Source organism: Balearica regulorum, chromosome 3, assembly GCF_011004875.1.
Source record: "Balearica regulorum gibbericeps isolate bBalReg1 chromosome 3, bBalReg1.pri, whole genome shotgun sequence".
NCBI lineage: Eukaryota > Metazoa > Chordata > Aves > Gruiformes > Gruidae > Balearica > Balearica regulorum.
The window spans coordinates 110123104-110140833 of NC_046186.1; the positions used below are offsets into that span (position 1 = coordinate 110123104).

The 17730-nt window shown below is 38.6% G+C and overlaps 1 protein-coding gene across 1 annotated transcript in view; it reads right to left on the minus strand.

Moving 5' to 3' along the window:
- The window catches only part of NRXN1 (neurexin 1), a 733713-nt gene that overhangs the window by 90615 nt on the left and 625368 nt on the right, over window positions 1–17730 (minus strand). The window contains 2 exon segments of the mRNA XM_075749468.1: window positions 8998–9317; window positions 10763–10852. Coding sequence (XP_075605583.1) covers window positions 8998–9317; window positions 10763–10852 — 410 coding nt within the window.

The window sequence follows — 17730 nt, forward strand, 5'->3', positions numbered from 1 at the left end:
GATTTTGGTACTACCCACAGGGGAAAAAAAAAAAAACCCAAGCAAACGTTTTTGAATAAACTTTCTATACTTATTAACTGAACATAGTCCCAAGAGTTATTCCATTGAAGAACGTGATCTGCAGTCTGTGAAAGAGGCGTGCCTGTGAATGAAGCACTGTTCTTAATAACAGTAAGTGAGCACAAAGGCTTCACGCATCACTGGCACCATCACGCTTAGAGGAAACCTCGAGTATATAATATGGTCGTAGCACCTACATTTTGAAAAGTTCTGATACATGTTTGGTGTTCAACAAAACATGAAAGAACATACTGTTGTAGGTGGGTCCCTGCCGGCCAGATGTAAAAGCACACTGAACACTGCAACCTGCGTTAGTTAACCTGAGAGCCACTCACGTACATATAGCATGGAAACTATTGCAATTGTTGCTTGCTGCAGCAGCAGGACCAATACTGTGCTGCAGTACGCTGCGGGGGTCTGGCAGCGTAGCAAAACATTTAAGCTGTGATTTATCGGAGGTGACTACCTGCTTTGGGTTCCCACCGGTGGGAGAGGAGAGGCACACCACAAGTTAATCTACCTTTCTTTCCCTCAGCGCTGAGGAATCATACATGAAAGTAAAGAAATAGAATGTATTATTTCGTGCTTTCTGAAAGGAAATTGTGTGAGCCAAGTGAGTAAAACACACAGTACTTCAGTCATAGAAATTCACCAAAGGAAACGGTGAACACGATCTTCAGGCTTACCACAGCTCCGGTGAATGATAAGGGACTGAATGACTATCGCTTGCTTTTCACAGGGGAACAGCAGCTCTCAGACACAATGCAAGGATTTTCATCCTGCAAGGCTACTGAAACCAGTAGTGGCTCCAGCACCCGGGCCTTTTCAGCCATCCCAAACGCAGAAAAGTGCGTAACAGCTACGTGACTCTGCAGTTGCAGGTCACCAGCTCTGCAACAGCCTCTTGTTCCACCGGGGTGAAACAACCCCGTTTCCATATAATCCTGATGTACTGATGTTTGTTTAGTGTGCTGGGAGGCACTGAGGGGGAACAGCGGACAGATACCGAGTACGAGACAGAACCAAGAGCCGCTTCACATGAGAGGACCCTTCCTAAGAAAGTGGGTGGAAGACAGAACCTGTGAATGCGAGGGAAATATTTCTCCAACAACAAATCACTGGCTAAATCTGGGGGTGACTTTGCTCAGCAACCATTAGATACCATGTCTCATATTAGGCAAAGGGATGTTTTAGACATATGACAGCGCTAACATGACACGAGCAACTTATTAGGAAAAAAGAAAAGCAGCATGCTATGAAAAAAACACTAGTATCAAGAGAATGTTTGCTCTACTTGAAAATTAAAATTCACCATGTTTAAAAAATGCAATGAGCCAGAATTTGAGAGTGGATAATACCAATTTGGGTTTAAAAACCCCACATAATAAAGCAAACTTTGTAATAAATGAGCTTGGTCATTTGAACATAAAAGAACACCACAATTGAAGCTGCAAGTGGCCTCAAATCTTTTTTTCCCCAAATTGAACTTAAAAAGAAACTTTGATTTGCAACCCATTAATCAACAATTTAGACAAGTGTCTTGAGGTTCTTTGGATACTAACAGTGTTGTAATTAAATTTACAAACATTTTTTTCCCTGTGCGTACACACTGTAGGGGATATTTTCAAAGCAGTGCTCAAGGTTTTAGACATATCCCACTGGCTTAATAGAAATTCCATGGTTTGGCTTCCTTTTTCAGGGGCCGGAAAGCTATCCCAGTCAGCTTTCACATTGAACAACAACAAAGAAAGGGTGTCAATGGAGGGGTGCCAGTGTGAGAAACTTTCAAGTTTCCGTTAATTTTTTAAAACTCCGTTGCCAAGTCAGGATGAGAATTCACAGAGCAAAATGGAGAGGGTCCCCTCCGTGCTGCTCCTCAGGTAATACCTGTGAAAGGCTAGGCTTTGCAGAGTGTCTCATGACCAAAATGCATCACACCAGGCTGGATGGTGCCTCTTGAAGCTAATCCACAGCAGACCTGAAGACAAAGCAGCCCACGCAGAGGTTGGTCTTCTCTGGACTGTATAGTGCAGTAGACGTGAAGTATCATTGCTGATCAGGTCCAGGCATTTTTATGCCTGTAGTTTCTCAAGCAACTTGTCAAGATTTGCCTTTGGTGGCCCAGCATGCTGCAAACGGCCTGTATGAACCCTTCCTCTCTAACGAATGCCAACAACAAACAGCAAGTCTTATCCTCTGAGCTTGACACAAAGCTCTGGTTTCAGAGGTGAAATTCTCTGTGGACTATAAAGCTAACGACAATTACCATTATTTAGGAGTTCAATGGCAAGGCTGCATGCACAAAAGTGTGTATTTCTTAAGTAACTTACACATTAAGGATACTCTGCTATAGTATCTATATACAGAAATGTCTTGGATAAGATTTTCAAAAACATCAAAGTAATATGGAAACATTAATGACTTTGAAGGACTGTTGAAAACATCATCCTAAGCACACATTCACTTCGTTTTTCTTTTTAATCTTTGCTTTTTAAACACAAAACAAGGGAAAACATGGCTCTGTGATATACAACAGAAGACCAGAATGGCAGCAGAACTCACGCAATTTGGCTTCTCTGTGAGTTAACATCCTTGAAATCTTTCTGTCAATGACAAATTTGACTGAATCGGCTGAGGGGGATTCAATATTTATTGAGAGGGACAGACATACAACCATACGATCACGTAAGTCGTATTTGAAAACAAACCAATTAGCCAACACGCAGGCATGCTGAAAGCTGCATTTCTAAAGCCACCCTATTTATAAAACTTCAGTGCTCCAACTGAAGAGCCAATATTCAATAAGCTTTGCAGAAGAATGAGAAAGCCAGATGTGATTGGGCAGTAAATACTAAAGCATAGCTAGAGATTTTAGTGCTGACGGTATCCTATTTTAATTTTTTAGAGATCCTAGTTGAGTGTCAGTATTAACAAACAATTGTGGTATTAAATAATCAATGGAGTGACCAAAAATAATTAGAAGAAACTAAAAAAAGCATAGTCTGACAGTTTGAAGAAAAAAAAAAAAAAAAGAAAAAAAGAAAAGGGTGTGGGTTTCATGCACCTAGCTAGTTTTCTGTCTACCTGCAATTAAAACATACGCACTTCCACAACTGCCACATGTGCATAGAGATCCTAGTGCAAATGAGATCTGTCCTTAGCACTTGAACTCCCCAGGTTCTGTCATCTAGCGAGCACGTACGGGCGCTGAGCACTGCGATGCTGGAAACCATGGGATTCATTCTACACTAGTGAGCACCTGTTCAGTCAAATCCTTGTGATTTACCAGTCCCCTGGGGAAGGGCTTTGCCTATGGGGCCGATGAACTCTGGACTGGTTGGTGTGAACATCCAGAGGAAGAAGCGGCAGCACCCAACCCCCGTGTATAAGAACAGGCATTGCAAACCATACGGTGGATAATTTTAAACCTAGATGGGTGAAAAATACTCTCCCTCCTATTAACTACCTTGATTTAATGATTAGTGTGTCTCCATACAATATATTCACATTTACTATCTTGTGTAAAGGTCATGTACCTCTTTCCATGGAAAATCCCCCTGTCTTTTTCAAATGCTTGTTTTTATTTGGCAGGTGAAGACACTGAGCCAAGCCTGTCATTGTCCCTGCTACAGTGAATACCATTTAAACCTGCTGCTTCAATACACGCGAAGAAACATACCTTTCACCTGATGCATGCCCTCCAAGGCAACTGACCAAATTTCAGCTCATCAATTTAATATGAAGTCAATTTAATTCTGCTTGACCAAAAATCAGTGCCTATTGTTCCAAAACATGCAGTCATCTCACAGTACATTGAAATTGCTGGTTAAGTGGCTTAGTGTTATTGATAAGAGCCCACTCTGATGAGAACAAAGAGGACTGCCAGAATCCTTTATGAAAAATAAAAAAAGCTATTTTGCACACAACTTTCAGGAACGGTTTCCAACACATGAGAGCAGAGGCTGCTCTGTGGATGGGCTGTCATAATCAAATCCTTAGAAACGGATGAGAAATGAGCACATTATTCTTGATTTACTATCACTTCATTTATGATTTCCAGTCAATACAGATCCACAAAGACATGCCAAAGAGATACTAAAGGCCTGATTGTGCTATCCTAATTCAAGCAAAACCCATACTCAAAGTCCTTTTGAAGCCTTTCTGCTTCTGCCAACTCTTGCAATTTTTCTTGCAAACCTTGCAGTACTTGATGTTTTGCTTAACATTTCCGGCTCCTGGAGTTATACAACATGTGAATCTCCTTTATTTTCAATTTTAAAAGAAGTTTATCGCCCTCATGATTGAATAGAAAAACTTGCAAATGAGACTTTTAAAAAAGTGTCAAAAATAAAAGAGGAAAAGACGACAGACCTTAAACTGCATCATTTTGCTGAATAACTTCATATAGAGGAGGATATTCTTAGACCAAATTCGTGATTTCTGAGCCCCTGTTCATACTTATGGCTCACCAAAAGTTAGCAACACATAGCTGCATATTTTCGCTTAACAGAAGTCCTGTTCTTGTAACGCTTAAGGTTGGGGATTTCTTTGCATGCTGATAAAGGTATGCCAAATTTTGAGCCTCCTCCCATGAAGCGTGGAGGGAGCGAAGGACCTCTCCCGCAATCCTCAGCTCCCATGCCCGTGGCCACGGGTTCCCCCAAGTGTCAACAGCAAAGTGAGAAGCAAAGTAGGGAAAACTTCTCATCGACCATCCAACCGGTGCCGATTTTGCACCAACTGCCCAACTGGAAAAAACTGGGCAGCCTAGTCCTTAAATTGCCTGCTCTGGAGTCTGCCGTACGCTACGCGGTGATCCTACAGGACAGCTGCAGCTCGCGGGCTGCTAGCTGACGAGCCTGGATCAAAAACCAGGCAATAAACTCACTCCCAGGATGGCTGCAAATCTGCATGTAGCTTGTTAACACTGAAACAGCACAATGCTTTCTTTATTTCCCTCTTCCTCCCACTTTCTAATTTCCTTCCCCCCCCCCCCCCCCCTTACCTGATACCTTTTGTTTATTCTGTAAGCTATTTGAGGCAGGGGCTGTCACTTCCTATGTGTTTATGCAGTGCCTTGTGTGAAGGCTGACAGCTCTAGATGCCATTATAATCAAAGGCAGGGCAGGGGGGGATTTTTAAGGCGCTAAGGAAAATGAGGCATTCACCTACCATTGACATTCAGTAGGCTTTGAGTACCTTGCTCCCCTTTGAAAAATCTACATTTACAAGTATAATAATTAAGATGTCTGTCATTACCAAAACATCCATTGTTAAAATATGACACAGCCTCCAAGTAAGGAAAACCTACATTTAGAGCAGAGTCACTAACAAAAAGGTGGGTTTTTTTTCAGAATCGCTAAGACCTCATTTGTCTAAAAACATGCACAACAGTATTCAACATACTTTTTGGAAGTATCATGTCTAACTTGTATCACGTCTATCTTGTATCATGTATTGCATTAGTTAGATATCTGTTAAGAAGCACACACGCCATCAATTTAAGCACTAACATTGTAGGTTTTTTAAAAGAACATTTCCTATAAATAGAGATTTAAATGATCTTCTTTAAGTATTGTAATCTTTAATTGAATTCAATACCCCTGCAAATGGAGCAAACAATCTCTGACTGATTAGATCATTTGCTTCTATTCTATTTCAGACATGCACTGGTTTGCAATAATGTAAGGTTTTTTTTCATTAGCAATTGCTGTTCAGCTGCATATCTTCTTCAGTAACCTAATTAATGCTAGAAAGGTAACTTTTCTTCTTGTGCATTACAGTATGTTAATGTAGTTGACACTCTTGCAGAGGTTATATATAAATAAAAATCAGAAAAAAAATGTAAAGGACAAAAATGAAAGGGAATGCAGAAATTAAAAGTAGATTTTCCATGAGACGGTGAGTGCCTTCATCTCCCACTGACATCAAGATGGAAAGTGATTACTCAGCACCCTGCAGGACAGACCCGTGGGAGTCCTGTGGGTCACTAGCACAGAAATTATTACATGCAGGTAGAATAAGAAAACAAGTGTTAATGAAGAGAAGAAAGTATGTCCTTAATTTGATTTAGAAGCTTCCTAGGTCTGAGTTTGTTGCATGAATATCATAGCATCCTGCAGACAAATTCCAGCTTTGACTTTGGGATGTTATCAATCTATTCAAATCAAATCACAGGCCTGATTGCAAACTGTGTTCCAGTGCAGTCCCTGACTAATTAAGTGTATAGTCATAATGACAACACAGATCCTAGCAGGCAGGATGTTTAGACATAGCTGAAGTAAACCAATGTGTATTATTAATGGCAAGAAGGGCTCAGTTATAGACTCAGGATGCCATGTGCTGTAATGGCATTAACACTGAACACTTTCCTCAGAAATGTTGATTTCAGGCTCTTAGATACAGAAATACTCCTACCAAGTTGTTTCAAATGGACCGCATCAAGGACTCGCACCAGCCAGGCTAATAGGTGAGAGAGGTTGGTCTAAGCCTTCACCCTCAGAACGTGCTTTGCCGAGATACTGTGCACCTCTGGATGCTCCTGGAGCTCGCCCAAGGCTCACAATGGTAGGACATCAAAGAGCTGGTGCTCGTGGTGTAGTGGTGTAGCCAGCTCAGTCAGGAAGGGATGAGGAAATGGCACAGTTGCATGGAGGTCACTCTGCTCCAGTGGCAGCGAGGCACTCAAAACATTGTGTAGATGTTCTGCTAAAGTCAGTAGGTGCCACACCTTATTTCAGGCACCAGTCGAGACATGGAAGATCTTTGGAAGATCCTTTTGCCTAATCGTCTGTTTCTCCTCTTCAGAAAAAAATTACACCTCACCATAGCTGTTATCTTAAGAAACTTTTTTCTTCTGTAAATGTGCCATTGGAACACCTCAGAAAGAAACATCTCAGTGGCTAGACATCCAAACAAGTGAGCAAATCATACTGAGGAATATTGCTGGAAACTGAAGCCAGCTGAAGCTGGCAAAGCAACTATACCGGTAAACACTCCATCGCCCAAAGATCATGCAAAGTGCCAACTGGGAATGGTCCTTGTGACGTGCTTTCTCCCAAATTGTTCCTGGGAGTTACCTGAGGGAGTGGCAGGGGGCAAAAGCATTCTCGGAACTGTTAGAACAGTTTAACTTAGTTTAAAATTTTAATTTAGTGGCATTAATTTAGCCCAAATTCTTCCACACTGTGAGGATGTTCTGCATGTTTCATTGCTGCAAAATACTGAGATAACACTAGGTGGATAATAAAGTGGGAGATACTATTTAAAACAGAATTAATAACAAAGAACATTTATTGCCTATTTAATAAAAATACTGTAGCTTACTAAAATAATCATTGAAAGAACTGCAACCTATGGTCTACATAAGTGGAGCTTAGGGACATTGTCTAGTGGTGGACTCGACAGTGCTAGATTAACAGTTGGACTTGACGATCTTAAAAGTCTTTTCCAACCTAAACAATTCTATGTTCTATACACAATGGATGCCATTTTTTGGAGGCAGCTGGTTCTATGTATCTCTAGTTGGGTTTTAGTTGCGCCCCCCCCCCCCCCCCCCCCCCTTTTTTTTTTCTTTTGGATTCTCATGGACTTTAAATAAACAAGGAAAATACATAAAACTTGTGTTCGGTCAAAAATACAAGTCAAAATTTTTTTTTAAAAAAAAAACAAAACAACTCACTATTTACTTAAATGTTCTGCTTCAGTTTACAAAATAATATTTTTTTTACTTTTACATCACCCTATTTTTCAGTCCATAGTATGAAATATACCAAAATATTACAGACAGAAAAGTTGAAGTGTTGAGTTTGATGCCTCGATCAAATTCAAACTGAGAGTTGAGGTTTTACACAGAAAACAGGCAACTTGCCCTCAGCCTTGCAGTCTAATCAGCATGTTCTCCTCCATTCTTGAGAAAATTAACCTCATTCATCATGATGTGCTCCTGTTCCTCCCTATGGCTCATGACACTTTCTTTGCTCCTTGTCCTACTTCTGGATCTCAGAGTGCAGCTGTCATGGCTTGATGGCACAGTGGCAAGCATGTGAACTATGCGAACATATAAAAAGCTTTTTTTGGGGGGGAGGTTTAGGCAGAATAAATATAAAATAATCTTCTCTGCCACAGAAATGTCCTGGTAAGTTTTAGGTTTTTAAAGCACCAAGTCTGAATGCTGTTACTCAGGGTATCCACAAGATGAAGGTACTTAATTCACTCACCTGTTTTTCCTCCTCATTTTTCCAATAATTAAATTCCCCCACATATTATACAGAGATCCTGACAAAACCTGAAAGCTACTAAATATATCACTAAATTCATGAGATGCAAATAACCTCAACAAACAGTAAACAACAACCTCTGACTTGGAGCCTGAGTCTCCTGGGGTGCAGAGTGCTCTTAATTCCCTCTGCTGCCACTGCCTCTTGTGAAGAATTCTGCCCAAGACGACAATCAATCATGGGACTAGAGAAAGTGTTAAATCCCTCTTTTCCAGCCTCTTTCAACTTTTTGTCTTCACACCTCCTTCCTTTTCTCTCTTCAGACTGGCTCTCTTTTCTCTATCTCACAGATAAAGTCACGACTTCATTTCATTACCTCAAATTCCAGACATCCTGCATTCCTACACTGAAAATAATCGATATAAGCCATCGAAGAAAGAAAGAGTATTTAAAAATACACACCACTATGAAGGTGGATGGCAAGGCAATAAAACTCAGCACAAGAAAAAATTGATGTGGTAAGTTTGCCTAATTTAGAAGAACAGCCAAGTCCTTACTTTCCCTCTAAATTCTGATCAGCATCGTATCCATGGGCCATGTATGGTACAGAACTTTTATCTGTAATTCATGCATTTCCTCAACAGGAACAATTTGGCGATATAGGAAGCCACACTCAAAGACAGGAAAATATTTTGAAAAGGCGAGAAAGCCGACTAACCTGACCAATAGGTTCTTTTGTTGGGGTCTTTCCTCTTCTAGCGGTGCTCGTGGCCAAAGTGGTGGTTGTTTCCATGACTGACGTAGACATCTCAGACTGCATCGCTGTGGCTGTGGACTCGGTTGTCATAGAGGAAGGCACTTCACCAACAAGTCTCACATTTCCTTCTATCACGATGTTGGCATCATTTTCTGCTGCCATATTCAGAACTTTCAAGCCATTGTAGTAAAGACCAGAGAGCTGGCCTTGGAAAGGATGGCCACGTTCCTTGCCTCCAATTTTTATGGTTGCTTGGCTATTGAAGATTGTGAGCTGACGCCCTGTAAAGATAATATTATATACATGCAAAAATGTTGACTGTGGACTCTATACTCTACATGAGTGATAACAGATTTTCATGGGGTGAATAATGAGAGCAATAAACTATAAGAAAAGGATTTGACTCATAATTCATTGCTTTTTAATGAGGTGTCCATGAAATGCATAAATTTTGAAAGCATTTGCATTTTTCTTAATTTATGACGTTTTCGGATTTTTTTATTATTTTTTTTTTGCTAAAAGGCCAATCAAATATATTTGCTAGTGTGTTAAGCACTACAAATGATACCCCTCGCCCTTTTACCTGAAAGCAGTGTTAAACATTTTGGTGTGTGTCAAGAATGCCAGGTTTCTAATTCCTTAAGATTACTTTTTCTTCAAGTCTGCCAACATTTCAAAGTTTTTTCCACGCAATACAGCATAGGGCCTATAACTTTAAGTATGTACATGTGAGTTTATGTATGTATAGACATATAGAAATATGTGTATACACACAAAGAGAGTTTATATATATGCCAACAAGTCACTAGGTTAAGTGAATTTTAAAGAATATGTTATACAGTAATCTGTCACATCTCTATGTAAGTGAATAAAATATTTACATTTTTAATTAAATGTTTCCTTTTTGTATTTAAATGTTTATTTTCCTTCAACATACACACTGAAAAGAAACACATGGTTCACACTGAGTATCTCAGAGGCAGATTCAAAAATAGATGTCTGATTGGCTTTCAGCAAGGCTATCAATTAAAATAAAAGATTTTAGATGTAAAAGCGGCTTCAGAAATGATACACATACCGATGGAGAAATCATGGCACATTTCCATTAAACAGAGAAATCCTCGGCAACAGTACCACTCTTAGTAAATTGAATAGTCACTTTAGCAGATTGGTTTCTGCTCACAAAAAGCATGCACACAACTTTAAGTTCTGTTTTAATTAGTGTTTGTTCCAAAATCCCCTTAGAAGGTTGCAAACGTTAAAGGGACTTCATTTTGATTGGCAATTCATATTGCCCACTATTTAAGATACCTACAGTTTAAACAAAATTTTTTTTCAGGACCATAATGAAGATATCATAACTACATATATTTTTAGTTAATAATTTAGATGCTGGAACATGAAATATAATCTATGAATGATTTATAATTTTTGGTTAATGTTTGCTATGAGTACCTTCATAGATTGAGTTAGTGGATTATATTTAACAGTCCCTTTAACCTTAAGTTAACAGGGTAAGATTATTAAACAGCTGGTACTTCTAGAAATGTATAGAAATTATTATACAAGGTATGCAAATATTACTCTATATTTTACTTTTTTAAATTTGTTTTTAATTTAGTTTTACTGAAATTTATTTTTTTAAGTTTATTAGTGTTACAATGAAGTACTACTTGGTTATGTTCAAATTATTTTTTTATTTGAAGTTTTAATCAATGTTTTTTACCTTTGTCGAGTAGCCATTCATCAACTACTCGACCAAGTCGATATGGAATTCGCTGTCTAGCAATCGCCAGGCGCTCGTTATCATTGTTTCCTTTAAAGTTTAAAGAGACATTTCATTGGTTAAAATCTGTAAGGTCAAAGGTTAAAAGTTAATACTTAAAGCTTGAGCTATACAGTTGCCACATGATTTTTTGAAATTTGGAATTTTAAAAAGTGCTACCTGGTACATTTCATGGTTCAGACTTTTCATTCATTCATTTATTTTATTTTAGCAAACAAAATTATTCCTATGTTAATTGAAAATTAGAAATCTGCATTTGAGCTAGGTTATTAAACTTATGTTATAGACAGACCCAAAAAACAAATTTAAACATCATCGAATGGCTTTACAAAAAATGATCATTGACCTCAGGGTTTTGTCTTTTTTGATGTTTCTTATTAACTAGTTAAACATGTTCAGGTGAAACAGGTTTAAGTTTTCAAAAGACATCCAACCTCTCACTCCAGGTTAGTCATTTAAAGAAGAACACAACTCTTAATCACCATCTAAGGCACACTTACTTCTGCTGTCTAGAAATAGACCTGCTGTAACTTATTTCCTAGTCAGAAAAAAAATACATTCTTAATCGCTTCATTTAAATAAATTCCAGATATTCAAATATATGGTACAGAAAAGACCAGGGTATTCACCGTTTGTACATTCTCATAGGACATGTTGACAATGTCTTGAAGGAACACCAAGGCTTTGACAAAAGTGACTTGCTGAAAGGTAGCCTGGTTCTGAAATGTGGAAGCTCTTTAAAATTTAGCAAGAGGCCATCTGTAGTGGGGTTTCATAAATTAAGAATGAACCAGAACTCGGCAAGGCAAAACATAAACTTGTCGTATTTGCAAACTGTATCTATTCTCACTGATAGATCTTTGACTTCTTTAAATAAAATAATGAGATAAAATAAGGCTGGTACAGTCAGAAAAGTATCAGAAAACAAGGAATAATTATCAAATCACTTCAATGTTTTTTTCTAATTATAGCTTTCTGTGTTTGGATGATATCCTCTACTTAAAATATTTCCTAAATATTTCCTTCAATGTACATGTTTTTGGTGGCAGTAGTATTTCAGACCAAGAATAACTTTTTCTTCCATTGTACTGGTTTATATTAGTAAAGAACCTGAGAGATAAGAAGACCTAGATAGTAAAAAGCAGTCATTCCTAATTCAGGTCTGAATCCCAAGTCAATCTTACTAGCTCAAACACGCATACTGTCTTTCACTTCAAAACCCACCAACGAACCAAGTCCTGTCTCTGCAGTGGAAGTGTAAGTACAGGATACAGTAGCCCACATAGTGCTCAGAAATACATTTTCTTGAGCTAGAAAGATCCTACTGCTAATTAGTAAACCAAAGTGTTACCCAAATTCAGAAAAATCTATGTTCTAAGTTTGTCAGACAATTATCCCCACTATCAGCATCACAAGCCATAACAGGCCTGCAGGGAAGAATCAGTACCACAGCCCCCAGAAATAGCAATAGCTTCTGTGCCAAAAAGCTATGGTGGTTTTATGCATATACTTATTCTGCAGTGACATGAACTGCTACTTTCCATGTTCCATGTCTTCCTCATTTGGTTTAGCATGGGCATAGTTCACTATTGCCAAAAGCTGATCTATTTTCGTTTACAAGGATGTCCTTTTCCTATTCACTTTCCAATATAGAATCACAGAATGGTTTGGGTTGGAAGGGACATTTGAAGATCATCTAGACCAGCTCCTCTGCCATAGGTAGGGACATCTTTCACTAGATCAGGTTGCTCAAAGCCCATCCAACCTGACTTTGAACACTTCCAATGATGGAGAACCCACAACTTCTCCACGCAACCACAGAAGTTGGTTCCACAACTTCTCTGGGCAAATATGTGATATGAACTTCTACATGCATGTCAACATTTAAAAGTGCATGGGTGTATATATAAAAATATATACCATTTTTTTTCATAAGTACATTTTGCTCTATACTCAGCTTTCAGAAACATTCTCTGTAAAAAGCTATTTTACTGAAACTTTCCTTTTTTCTGCCTTTCCAAGAAACTGAAAATTTAGAATAAAAGGTTTCAGAACACAACTCTTGTGATGCTGTGAGAATACAAAATATCTAAATTTTCTTTTCCTGCTATGATCTTTAAAATTACTGCTCTTCATCCTGGGCTCCTTCACTTACAGCAAACTTCCTGTGACTAAATGGAAATTTGAGAAGTACAGGAAATCCATGAGAAATGTCATGTGATCAACATGGGAACAAAGATAAGTAGTGTGATCCATGTTTCTGTTCTGAATTTGCACCTTCTATTAAATAATGTGTGTGTATATATATATATATAAATACACACACACACAGAGTTAATAATTTAAATTCCCTGACAGCCAGTTACTTTTAACACTTATGATTAGCTTCTCAATAAGATGTTTCTACAGTTTTTATTGAGGCATTATCAGTTGATTCACTGAATAAGTGAGAGAACATCCTCTTTCCAAAAGGTTTCCTTAACTGAAAACAAATGAATCATCAGGTTTTGTTGCTGTTGGGTACAGGGTTTTTGTTATGTAAATTTAAAAAAAAAAAAAAAAGGTGGGGGTGGACAACATCCTTCTATGTCATTTATAAGAAAAGGCTAAATTGTTCAGAAGAGATTTGTGGTCATAAGGAATCTATTAACACAATGGAAAGAAGTCTCATGGATGTAGATCATCATTCACTCATCAGATTCACCCACTTACTCACTGGATGCCTTTCACGAACAAATGCTCGCTAGACTTCAGCAGAACCAGTCATGTCAAAATGAAACGCTGTTCATGACCGCGTATGTTGGGAAGGCATTAAACTCTATGTTGTTTATTCAACCAGTGGGTGTAATTAGGTGCATTTGGTAGAAGGACCCTCTGCAGTCACCAGTCTGGAACCCCAACGCTATGGCATCTCTCTACTATAATTCCATTACTAACATGGGATTCATCCTAGACAAGGTTTATTGCTGCCTCCACTTTCATTGCTTGGCAGATGCTCTGGGACATCTCTATAGTGATTGTGGAAACTCCTCTGTGAATTAACAGCATAAATTGAGTCTTGGCCAGCTTATACATTTCTTTGAATTATTTCCTTAAAAAGTCCATGCAGTATGTACTTTTTTTTGAGAATATTGCACCCTATTATAATGTCAATCTATCTATAATTTATGTTTTATACTAACTGCAGCAGGCTTGCACCACTCAGAGCAAAACAGAAATGAAAAGCAAGGAAATAACCATCTGATTTGTAAAGGTCACACAAAAAAATAATTGCTGATTACATTAGCCCATCCCTCATCAGAGGAAAAGTGCATTGTCAAATGCATCTCAATTTGACACCATTAGCTTAAATTCTTCTACTATATACTATAAATGGAAGGGCTGGGGAGAAACAGTTTGGAACTTATCCAGATTTATTTTCAAGGGAACACATAGGTTTAGTAATGACAAAACTAGTAGACACATAGGTAACTTAACAACTACATTTTAAAAAAAGATATGTAGCATTGAAAATAATGGAAACGACACTAAAAGCCGCAAACATCCTATTATTACATTGTGAAAAACACACATCTTTTCAAGAACTGCTTCTTCCCAAACAGCTGGGTCATCCACTCAGCAAAATGAATCTGGATAGCCCCACTGAATTCAGTAAAACTATGTGCATTTACTTCACCTGGTAATCTTATCCCCAGTAGAGAAAACATAAATACCACATATTGTTTTTCTCAGGAGTATTCAGTGCACGTTTTTCATGCTTCCTTTATTTATGCTTGTTTTTACCAATATGGTGAACCACAAGGAACTTATTCAGTAAAAACACTTCCAAGAAGGTTAATAAATATTTTCATACTCTAAATAAACCTGTGGCTTTGAGATTTTATTTCTGTTACCTGTCTGAAAGATTAAGTGCTCTGGCAGGCATGCTTTTCAACCATAATTCATAAAAAACAACTGATATGCCTAAACTTTAATTGTAGACAGCTATGTGACTATCCAGCATGACACTTCCTGGTTCTATGGCTGAGATTTCTTTGATTAAAAAAGCGAGGTAGAAATGATTCATTCAGGATGTGCACAGTGACATTGTCTAACCTGATTGAATTCTAGATGGCTTCATTCTGCTGCCAAATAGATAATATTTTGTCACGGCACAGTGTTAATTCTGTATGGGCAGAAAGGCTTCAAGGGAATAACAATAATTCCAAAGAATCAAGGTAAGCAGAGAGGAGCAGCAAAGGTCAAATCTTTGAGTCGGAGCTAAATCTTGTGGTAAGATTGAGAAGAAGCAGTCCAAAAAAACTTTTATCATACCTTTATATCTATAGGTCAGCTGGGACAAACCAACTATGTGAACTTCACTAATATGTATTTTATCCCTCCTGATTTATTATATTGTCAGTGCTGGAGTGTAATTCTATTTTGTTCTGTGAAATAAAGGTGTCAGTTATTGATGTGAAACAGCAGCATCCTTGAAAGAGAATAAGAAAGAAGGTTGAAAATCGAGAGTCTGTGAAGAACAACCTAGACTAGAGAATATTTTCTTTGAAACAAACCCTTTAACAGAATACAAATTCACCTTGTTAGTCTCAGCAATCTGCTAGGGAAATAAATAACAAAGTGAAGAAACCAAGGTCTATCTCCGTTTATAAACAACCCCCGTCTCCCTAGTTTTGCTCATCATGATCTTGACACTGCTAGTTCTGAATCATGACTCCCCTGACATCTGCAAGAGGAAGGCAGAGACCCACATCATTCCTTCAGATGAAACCCGACGGAAGTGTCAGCTGCACGGCATGGGAGGAAGCCACAGCACCTCTGCGGTACCGGGGCAAACAGTCCACATAGCGTCTCACTCAAGCTGCCCACCCACGTGTATGCTGCAGACCCAGAGTATGTTCCCAGACTTTCCATGCACAATGAGTAGGGTGTGCTATATCATAACCTTACTTCACCTGCCACTGTAGGCCCCTAGCAAGTCTTGCTCCTAACAATCTTAGCTCCTAAATAGTCTGCAGCACAACCCACCATCTGATCCTGCCTGTTGGCTTCATAAGTAGCCCCACTATTACTTGCAAGCGTCTTGTCCTCAGCAGCCATCAGTAAGCTTGCCTTTACGCCTGCAAACACAAGATCACCTTTTCCATCACAGCCCCCTGGGTCCAGGATATACAAACACGAGACTGGGTTGGATGGGGTAGAGGACAAGAGGTCCAGGTCCACCCCAGGAAACCCCTGTGTTTGTGGAGGACTCTGACACTGCTCTGACCCAGATTTTTGCTGAGTGCTTACAGACTTGGCTATCTGGTATTGAATCTGGGAATGAGAAAGTTCTGAATGGATCAGACAAAGCTGTGTGTCTTTTTCTGTTGAGAAAATATGCCAGATCTATCTGTTACAATGTGTAGGACGACAAGTTGGGAGAGACAGAGGAGGTTGGGAGAGATGGATGGTCAGCCTTGAAGACTATTGTATGAGGAGTTACATATCCGGAAGGCTGATCTGGGCCTCCTCCAGTGTTCAAAGGGAAGGTAGACACACCGTTCCAGCATGTGTATTTTTTCCCATTGGACATCTTGAACAAACCTTACCATCAGCTTGGTGAGAAGGTAAAAGTGCAAAGAAACTCTAAAGTTAGAGAAAGAACCTGTAGCAAATAATTAATGAGTGCAATTCTACAATGCCTTACCTTATTCCAGAAGAGCTAACCTATAAAAAAAAGAAACCACCATGAGGTATGACTTCTCCAAACTTTAAAGTGTCAAACCTGGCAAGTTCATATTAAATGACCATAACATAATACAGCCCTTTTCACCCTAGAGAGAGTTCTACATTCCTTATAATGAATATCAGGTATCCCAGGAGGATATTCTGCTCACAGAATGACAGAAGTCTTCATAGCAAAGTGAAATATCTCATCGGTGGCTTATAACACAGCTAAACACAAAGCAAAACTTAGGTTGTCTTAAAGAAGAATCCAGTTACCAGATTTATTGGAAGATGTACGTGTCAGTTGATTCCCATTCCGCTGATACTACAGACTGCACCAAAACACCTTATGTTCACCTGTAAGGTCCTTGTTTCGTGCTTGCGTATTAAACAAACTAAATCATATTTTTACAACTTTCTACAGGATAAAACTGAGAACTCTCATTAACCTCTCAGGGAGATCTGAACCTTCACTTCAAATCAACTACCTTCCGCCCTATTTGTTTTTGATTATTTTTCACTGGATTAATTAGTAATTAAACGAAGAGTGTGCTCTTCCTGACTCTCACTTCCTCACTATAATGCAATATCTGTCTCAGTCTGTGCTGTATTGGATTGCTTACTTTGAGAGATTGGTGTATTATATCAAAAGCAAGCAAGGGAAGATGAAAAGCAACAAGAAGGAGATAAGAAAACATAGGACTTGTCTGATAAATTAAAGGTCATATTTTGTTATCAGGAGTTTTAAAAAGATTCTTTGTACTGCCTGTGCAGCATTTAAGGAGCTAATATTGTATGGCTGCTGCTAAAATAGGCAGGAAAATTGATAGAAATCATTAAAGAGGAAGATTAAAGTATAAAAACTGAATTGTTATAAGTACAGTACCTTGCCCCGCATTACTCCAAGAGTGGCATTTTGCAGTTCTCCAAGGTAAAAGGACTCTGAACTGTTTCTAAATCATAATGTCACAGCATTTAAGGTTACTTTTCCTATAGAAATTTAACCAGAAGTTGACTGTAAGCAGTTTCTTATTCAATAGGTTTTCAACAGCGGGAAAATGGAGAATATTTCAACCCTACTGTATCTAAAATTAGCTAGGTCTGAGATAGCAAGTACTGAATATGTTCTTCCAACTTTCACCCAGGTAGCAATCTGGATGATCTTCATTTCATGTTAGCGAAGAGCTGCTATATAGAAT